We start from the raw sequence: 9,457 nt of genomic DNA, 5'->3' as shown, positions 1-9,457 counted from the left end.
CAGTACTTTAAAAGAAAAGTTAACAGATGTTTGACTTTTATCCTTCTGTTTCACCAATATTTACCAACCATCGGGATGAATACTTATATGACACAAACTAGACATATTAGTATGAAAAAGAACTAACAATTCTCGAAATAGTAGGACGTGATTCAGTTTTCATGGATATATTAATTTTCGGGTGTTCGACTTCAGTTTGGAAATATGAAAAGGCACAGTTTGGTGCATTCAGATGATAATTAAAGCTTTATGACATTAATTACAAATGGCATAAGAAAGAAGCAAATATTAGTTATATTTAGAACCTATAACAGAAAATAATTTAAGTAAAACAGTTGATATAAAAAGCTGTATATAATTAAAAGTTGTTAGTTTCATCACAATGAATGTAAACATGTGATCATTCGTTCAAAAACAATAACACACGTGATCCTAGATTTTGCAGTCATCGGGAGAACAAATCCTTCATGCAAACTGCACCTACTATCAAGAAGAAGAAGATCCTAGATTTAAGCATGGTATGTAAAGTTTTCTCGGCATTTATGTAAATAATTCCTTCATATGTAATATTTACTAATTGAAAATAATGCAAATGTTTCATTGCTGTTTAGTTAAATAATTTTCAAAAACTTGTTGCAGTATTAAACTTTTGCTTGTTATGTGTAGGAAGAATATATTTTACTGCATATTGGTATACACATTCCAATACGTTTTTAGTATGCAGCATGTTGTTTTTATCAATTATGTTTTTTATAATAAGCTTCCTAGAAGGTTGTAACAGATCCCATGAGCACCACACCAGAAACAAATACCTATTTGATATTCCAAGAGTACGACTTAGTTAAACTAGAAATGCTTTACAAATCAAGGGACCTCGAATGTGGCCTTCCCAATTATGTTAAAGACTGTACCTCTCCCAACCAGTTTAAGTTAAAAACTAAGTACTACCTAATTAACTCAATGTAACCTACCTCACCCCCAAAATGTCAACCCATCTCTTCTATTTAAAACAATGCTGTTTGTTGACCAAATTGTATTTTACTTTTTTTCTGCCATGTTTCAACCCCCTCCCCCCCCTTCCTTTTTTTCCATTTTTTTCTTATTTTTTCTCAACACAATTTATACTTTAATCTCTTTTAGTATTAAGTTTTAGTCTTAGTGTTTTTCCTGCCTGAAACACTTTGCATAATAGTGGCTTTAGGCATTAGGCATTAGGCATTTAACAGTCTCCTTGGTGTAGTGGTAAGACACTCGCCTGGCGTTCCGCGAGCGCTATGTCATGGGTTCGTATCCTGGCCGGGGAGGATTTACTGGGCGCAATTCCTTAACTGTAGCCTCTGTTTAACGCAACAGTAAAATGTGTACTTGGATGAAAAAACGATTCTTCGCGGAAAGGGATCGTATTCCAGGGACCATAGGATTAAGGACTTGCCCGAAACGCTACGCGTACTAGTGGCTGTACAAGAATGTAACAACTCTTGTATATATCTCAAAAAAAAAATTGTATGTACTAGCTCTATCTATAAATCCATCTACTTTTGTATCTTACCTTGTATGTACAGTATGTACTTTACCTGAATAAATAATTGTATTTATATTTGTAATAGGTAGATGATACAGAAAGCAGTACAATGTCTGTCACAAATCCTTTTACTACGGCAGCATTAAGACCACAAGTCAGTAGAATAAATATGCCTGGAAGATCGACCCCAGCCAGCATACTAGCAGGTAAAAAAACATTTAATCAGCTTTTGACAAAATTACAAATAAAGATGTGTTATGTTATGTCATTGTGTTAGGTTAGCCTAGCTATTATTTCCAATTTGTTTTTTAATTTGTATTAGTATGCAGTACTAGGCTATTGTAACAAATTGGAATGTTCAACGTCCAATATTTTTTTGGCAGATTCGTTCTTGGCTCCTGAAAACTATCTTTACTTACCAGATGTACCAAGAATAACTCTGGACAATAATGATGGTATTGTTTATAATATCATTTGATTATGGCCTTTATAATACATTAATATCAAAGTTTAAAAGCTTGTGTAATACAGTAAGTCTTTGTTTTAACAATAACAGAATTTTTTTTCTATGCTCAGCATAATTGGCTTGAAATCCATCATCCCATTATAATTTCTATCACTTTGATCATTGGTTTAGACAATTACATCAAAACATTTAATGTAGCTTCTCTTGCTACAGTTATAATGTATCCTATTGAGAATGTATATTTTTTTAACAGAAGGTCTCCAGACACTAGCAATTTTAGCTAAAGAGAACCTTCATCGTGAATATTTGAAAATAAACTCAGCTCTCCAGAAAAAATGTGAATATATGAAGCGAAGTTTAAATATTGAGGACCTAAATTATCTGAAGCCTTCAAACAAGAAAGGAAAAGGAGAAAATTACTGCAGGATTATTGAAATCAATCAAACACAACGTTCAAACTTATCAGAAGGTAATTTTTTATTTAGTTATTTATTCCATGACCCATGTTTGTGTGTTCCTATATCATAGTTTAATGATAGGTTTATTTGCTAGTGTAGATTTCATTTTGCCTCAGACTTAAAATTATTTAGGTTCTTGGTGTTTTATTATTCAAAATTTGTTTATAGATAATCCAAGGTTATAGTCAACTTCTCCTTTGAAAACAGATATTTACCTGAATGCCACAAACTCTAGTAGCCTAGAAGAGTACAGGAAGCCCGCGGCTTGTCGAAATTCCCCCCATTTGCCTTTATGATCTTTTTTTGGGTATATTTAGAAATTCCGCACAGTTTTGGCAGTTACAGCTCTGGTGGGTAGGCAGTTCCATGTGTTAATAACCCTCTGGAACAAAAATAATTTCCTGTTGTCAGCCCTACATTTTGCTTTGTTGAACTTGAAACTGTTGCTCTTTGTTTGTATTACATCTGAACCAAACTAGCCAAACTTTTTTTGATAATGTCATTGACTGCTTCATATCTGGCAATCTTTCCCTGTGTCTTATGACAGATTAGGCCATGGCTGCCATATTGGTCTGCCCTTGCATAGCAGCAAATACACTGGTGTTCGGTGGAGATAGGGGCAGCGATGGTCATAGACAGCAAAAAAATGTAGATAGTTTACAAATTAAAAATCGATAAAGTGTTGTGGAATTACCATACTTAAAGGTTGATTTTCTGCCAAACAGCCCTTCTGCCTGCTTCTCTTTCACCTCCACACATTCAAAGTTCTGACTTCTCAACTAGTGTACCAACATATACTCAAACATATTTACCAGCTGCAGAACAAACACCAAAATCATTGAATTCTGGTACGTCCCTATTTGAACTATGTAATGTAATATAATCTTAGTACCTAGTATCTATATATATATATATATATATATATATATATATATATATATATATATATATATATATATATATATATATATATATATATATATATATATATATATATATATCATAGTCTAACTAACACATTACTGAAAGCTGTCAGTTGTTCTAGATGCTTATATAATATGTATAAAATACACCTTTATTTATTACATCTATTTGCTCTTGAAGATTTTCCTGACTAATTTAGAATCCCATATTTCAAAGTACTTGCTGCAGAACTGGAGGAAATTTATGATTCTCAAGCAAGCATTTCTGATTGGCAAAAAAGAAGAAAAAATAGTGAGATTAAATGGGGAGAACATAGGTCAATGTTGTTTAGCTGGACATTGTCGAAGTTGGGTGTTCCAGATAAAGGTAAATAACATCTTTAGTGTGTAATTATGGATAAATTTCAATGTATTTATGAAATGCATGATTAATGTCAATCTTTGAATACACTTAGATGTTTGTCATTTTTAAACTTGGTATACAATATTTCTAAATCCAGTATTACCATTCAAAGTACATAATTACATTATTTTTTGGAAAACCAGGCAAATGTTTTGTACAATGTAGAAGTTGTGAGGCAAGCATAAAATGTGAAGACTGCTTTCAATTTTGTGAGTCATAAATGTGATCAGCAGCAGCATTTTGTAATGCCTTTCCACCAGCGATTCTGCTGGAAAAATGGGTTCTTCGAGCCTTTAGACCCAACACAAACTGTGTGTTCAAATGGGAAAGTCATTCACTGGAGTAAGTAATGTACCTGTAGTCTGTTTCTTATACTCTCATTTCTATCCTGAACCAAGCAGTGTTTTAAAATTTTATTTAGTTCATGTAATTTTTTTAGTAGTTTTTGTATTGGTCATTTTCCTCATTAATTATTGATTACCTCATTAATTACAGATTTTTAGTTAAATAAATGAATTTTTATTTGTTATTAAATACAGTATAAATCTTTCATGTAACACCAGTTAATGCTAAAAAAATTATTAGTAATTTAAAATGTAATAATTGAAACATGTATTTATTTTGCTGCATAGCTGATCTTGTAAATTTAATTGTTACCAGAGCCTGTTGTACCAGCACATCCACCTAATTCCTGCCCGAACTGCAGTGAGAGCAAGTTCACAACTTTAAGCTTCAATAATTTATGCATCTTTGTAACTTTAAGTGGTAGGTTACTTTAAGAAACATTTATTTGATACTAGTATTGGTAGCTGGCATTGCTCAGGTGACCCAGGCTACAGTCTTCATCAATATAACCATTTATACTTCACTCTCTTTACCACTGTATATTCACTTATGAAGACGTATTTATATCACATACGTATTTATAACCAAACAGAGAATTGTTTATGGGTTGGTTTACACATATATTGATAGCCACACTTGAATCCCTTGCCAAATAAAATTGTTTTACTTCAATTTTTTTTATTTTTTTGTGGGGGGCAGGAAGGCATGATCTGTATACCCCAATATTTAGGTGCAAGTGCGGATATGTAGATGAAGAACTTGGGAAAGCCATGCACCAGTCTGGTTTTTATTCAACTGGAAGAAATAGTAGCACTTTCTACAGCATAAATCTATTGGATTCCTGGCATTTTCTCAAGAGAAGCAGCCCTGGAACTTCTCTGCAGGCATTAGTTAGTGCACTGGAATTATTTGGTGCTTCTCGAGGGCGTGTAAGTTTTCATACCATTACTGTTTTAATAGTGCAAGTATTAAATTGGTGTATAAACTTAAAAACTAAGTTTGTTACTAAGCAAATGCATTGTTATTATTTAAGAAATAGGGTTAAATATTATTAAATTAATAAATAGTATGAATATTCTAAATATATATTTTATATATGTCTAATATCATAAGAAATGGAAATGGATTACCAATCTTTAACAATTTCTCTTTTTATGTAATGCTCATGTAAGTTTATTTTCATTTCCTGCAGGTATTTATAGTCTGTTGCTTAACATGCCACTGCTTGACACTTTTTGATAATTACTTACACACATTTTACATCTTAGCATGGTCCCATCAATTTTGAGACAACAAAAAGAGTCTTCTTTGAATGGCGTTTCCATCAGTATGAACTTGGGAGAATAAAAGGAGAATTTGACAAGGGGTGCCCTGCATGTGATACAACACCTGTGGCTGTACATATTGATGGCAACAAGAAACTGTATCGTTACAACAAAGTTGGGAGGTAAATATTCAAGTTAAAATATTTAATGCTGCTCATTATTGTTAAGGTATAATGTAAGGTGTAGTAATATGTTTGTAGTACTATAAACACAGCACTGTATAATATTTATAGTGTCATGCAACTTTTAATCAGATTTTTTTTATTTGTTAACTGATTACACCTTTATTACTTGCCTTTCAACTTTTAGTTGATTTTTTTTATTTGGACTAAGGCTTTACTAATTAAAAAATATTTATTTCACTATATACATTCATTTAGAATAGGAGGGATTATGATGTGAATGCCAGCTTGGGTAGTTGAATTAGTTTTAAGTGAAATGATGTTTAACTGTCATCAAAATGTCTCACACAATGAACATTCATTAATTTAATATCATTCCAGAGGGATCAGAAACTCATATTATTTTGGTGGTATCTTCGCTTGTGACAAAGAAGTTCAAGATCACGTTTCCACTATTCAGAACCTTAAAACTCAAGTAAGAATATTTTTACATCTGTTCGAAAGCCTAAAAATAGGTTTTCAAATAGAAACCTAAGACCTAATACCAGGTTTTTACCCATACAATATTTGAAGAGTACCTTTATATATTAGCTTGAGACATTATCAATAATGTATATTAATTGGACGGTTCCTAACTATATCATGTTCAAAAAAATCTATAAAATATATGGAATGCATATTGAATGATGAAAAATATTACATAAAAAAAATTACATTTATATATGACTAATATATATATAAATATATATACTAGTATATATATACATATATATATATATATATATATATATATATATATATATATATATATATATATATATATATATATATATATATATATATATATATATATAATTTTACTTTTGTCCAACACAGTAGCCATATGTGTGGAGTGTCGACATTGAAAGCTGCCAAAAATAAACCTGTTTCATTTAGAAGTTTGGATGAAACCGGCATAAGCATGGCTTCCTATCGACATGGAATTATTCTTGCTGCATTAAATATGTATCCGGGAGAGCTCTACAGTTATGCCCACTATTTGCAAATGAACCGTTTACAAAATGTGTCCTTCATATGCCAGGTTATCTGTAAATACTGGCCATGGGCCTTAAAGATTTCATCAAGAGAACAGAAGTTCTCACTTGGGCAAGGAAAGCCTTTTTTAGGAGTCCTACATGCCAAAGGACATTCTTGGTATTGTCAGGTAAATAATCTAATACTGTAATAATATTTTGACTTCGTTTTACTGTAAGTTGGAAAATATAATTTCTTTTAAACTCTTATATGTAAGGATTTATCTATGTTAAATGCAAATTGTTAATACAGTAGGTAGTTTTTAACAAACGTTATGCTATTATGTCAAAGGTTTTGTATTGAGGGCGGTGGCAAGAAGGAAGTGGCCTGACATCTGGGGAGGAGGCAGAGCAAGTATTTTCCTACCTTTCAAGATATAACAACAACACTAAGAACATGCTTAAAGCTGGTATGTGTTAATTTTTGTTTAATCTAGTTCTAAATTTTGTACCTTTCAATCAAATCAGTACAATGGTAATATTTGATGGTTATATATATCCAGATAATGTTACTGTATAAAATAATATAAGAATATAGGAAATTGCAGAAAGGCATTTTGGCTCATATAAAGTAGCATTATACTCATATGCAACCAACATATATATGTATAATTAAGAATTACACCAAGTCTTTCACACACTCCTTGGTGCTTTGTCAAGGTCTGAATCTGAAAAACACATACTCAGACCTTGACAAAGCACTAAGGATAGTTCAAAAGACTTTGTTTAACTCTGAACATAAATTTTACAATAAATATGATGGCATTTATTTTTAAATAGGCCACAGAGACAGCTGCAGCAGTTTCAAATGAGATTCACAGGCTTAATGTCCCAGAATCTGTTATTGAGAAATGGAGATGAAAATTACTGATCATTGCAAGATCCTTAAATAACAGATCCTCTGCCAATAACATTGAGCATACTATCGAGGCATATGGAGAGAATATAAGGCATCGCAAAAATCAGATTACAGTACCACTTATGCAGGTAGACATTAATTGCTTTTTTGTTTGTTCACTGAAACCTAAACATTAATACAGTACACAGTTGTTAAATTAGTTTTTTTATGTAAAATACTATTGGTGCAAATCAAATATTTGATAACAACCTGAAACTTTACAGTTTCATCTAAAATGAGAGCTGTATTGAGAAACAAAAATGAAGTTGAGAAAAAAAAACTACGAGATCTCATAAAAATCTACAATCAGAACCATCCGGATTTGTCTGAAGCAGATGTTTTAACTGGCATCCTTCCATGGCACAATTTATTGCTTCATCAAAACACAAGTGGTATTTACACAAGATCTAATGATTCATTAGTTTTCTCAGCATTTTCAAATATTTATATATTATTTGTATTAATTGTACTTTTATATATGGAAAGACTGCAATACCATTAAATTGAGTTTGTTTTCTAAAGGTAAATTTTATAGATACAATTTTTAATGATGTTTAATTCACAAATGATTCCCATTATTATAATTTGTCAATCACATACTGTATTTTCATTTTGCATTATAGTGTCCCTGACTAAAAAAAGAAGTGCAGTGGAAAAGTTTGAGCTCCAGAAGAGATGTAGAGAGGAGGAATCACTAACCATTCAAGAAATGATAACATGGTTACAGTACTACAAAAAGAAAAGGGACAAACTATCCGAGTATATTCAAGAATTACAATGTGATTCTTTCCCTTCATGTCTCTGCAAGGTAAGAAATTCAAAATACTTTTTGCAATTTAGATCTTCAAAACACTCAACTCACTTAAATGTGTTCAATTAGTCAGAGTAATATTGCCATCATCTTTCACATTTAAACTATGAAACACTTTTATTTTCAAGAGTGGTACTGTGGAGAATATGGCTTTTATTATTATTTGTATCCTTTTGTTTTACTTAATCTATACTTTTATATATTTGCATTATGTACAACTAAATAGGTACAGTATATATTTGACTCTAAGATGTTTTAAATATTATATTCCAGGATTCTAACACGTACACCATTGAAAACCCAATTCTGTCAGAAGAAGAGAAACGTGGATTATTGACTCTTCTCAATCAGGGTCAAAAGCAATGTGCTGACAAGCTTACTGAAGCCAAACATTTATTTAGTTCCTACCAGCCAAATGAGGTCTATGAGCCTTTCTTGGAGCTCTTAGAAAGTGATGAAGATGAAGACATGTATTTGCAAAATGAATAGATACAAATGAACAAATTCACAAGGGCCATGATGAGGGTTCGAACCTATGTCCGAGAGGATCCCACACGAGCCTTAATGGACTGTGTTACGACATGGCAAAAGAATTCCAACCGGGAGTTCAACTGACCACAATCATAGATTTAAGGCATCACGCTATTGTGATTTCTGTGTTTAACAAATAGATACAAGATAGGCTTTTAAATTTTTAAATTTTTACTTACTTTTGTCCTGTTGCTTGGTTACATGAATTGACCACACAAATTATGTTGCTTAGTTACAGAGATTCTTATAACTACATGAATTTTGTTGTTCATTTATAAGCCCATTATGTGCCTTTAAAAATTTCCACTGCCACTCACAGGATGGGTATGTTGTGCATAATAAATAAACTAAACTAATATTTTATATGCATATACTTTTGTCTTTTAATACAATAAAACTGGATTATATTAAAATATTTTCCTCATGCTGTGTTTTTCTCAACCCTCTGAAACTATCACTGGAAAAAAAAAAGTGGTAGCCAAGAGGAGGATTCGAACCCCTCACTTGGTACTCTCAATCTAGCACTGTAGACCACCATGCAACTACTTTGTGAAAATTAATGCCACCTGGAATACCACTG

General features: G+C 31.8%; 1 protein-coding gene across 5 annotated transcripts; it reads left to right on the top strand.

Annotated features, from left to right (window-relative positions):
- The first annotated feature begins 403 nt into the window (after positions 1–403).
- On the top strand, positions 404–9,301 carry LOC123749242 (uncharacterized). 5 transcript variants are annotated; one of them, XM_069307937.1, is made up of 15 exons: positions 404–518; positions 1,608–1,728; positions 1,906–1,977; positions 2,242–2,457; positions 3,172–3,294; positions 4,433–4,537; positions 4,817–5,046; positions 5,386–5,564; positions 5,946–6,039; positions 6,441–6,768; positions 6,930–7,047; positions 7,418–7,624; positions 7,760–7,927; positions 8,159–8,343; positions 8,620–9,301. In XM_069307937.1, exons 1-10 carry the CDS (start codon positions 468–470, stop codon positions 6,441–6,443), a joined length of 1,194 nt encoding a protein of 397 aa, XP_069164038.1. In that variant the 5' UTR covers positions 404–467; the 3' UTR covers positions 6,444–6,768; positions 6,930–7,047; positions 7,418–7,624; positions 7,760–7,927; positions 8,159–8,343; positions 8,620–9,301. The 5 variants fall into 5 exon arrangements, with proteins under 5 accessions (XP_069164038.1, XP_069164041.1, XP_069164042.1 ...); XM_069307940.1 differs by lacking the exon at positions 1,906–1,977; XM_069307941.1 differs by lacking the exon at positions 3,172–3,294.
- Positions 9,302–9,457: the final 156 nt, after the last annotated feature.

Source organism: Procambarus clarkii, chromosome 61 (assembly GCF_040958095.1).
Source record: "Procambarus clarkii isolate CNS0578487 chromosome 61, FALCON_Pclarkii_2.0, whole genome shotgun sequence".
In the NCBI taxonomy this organism is placed as follows: domain Eukaryota; kingdom Metazoa; phylum Arthropoda; class Malacostraca; order Decapoda; family Cambaridae; genus Procambarus; species Procambarus clarkii.
This window is presented reverse-complemented; position numbering and strand designations above follow the sequence as displayed.

What these genes read in the sequence shown, in the direction of transcription:
- LOC123749242 (XM_069307939.1), top strand. Translation starts at nt 468, where the DNA reads ATGCAAACTGCACCTACTATCAAGAAGAAGAAGATCCTAGATTTAAGC. An exon ending in ACCAAAATCATTGAATTCTG is followed by an intron (nt 3,295 to 4,432) that starts GTACGTCCCTAT and finishes AATTGTTACCAG; the next exon opens with AGCCTGTTGTACCAGCACAT. An exon ending in CATCTTTGTAACTTTAAGTG is followed by an intron (nt 4,538 to 4,816) that starts GTAGGTTACTTT and finishes TGTGGGGGGCAG; the next exon opens with GAAGGCATGATCTGTATACC.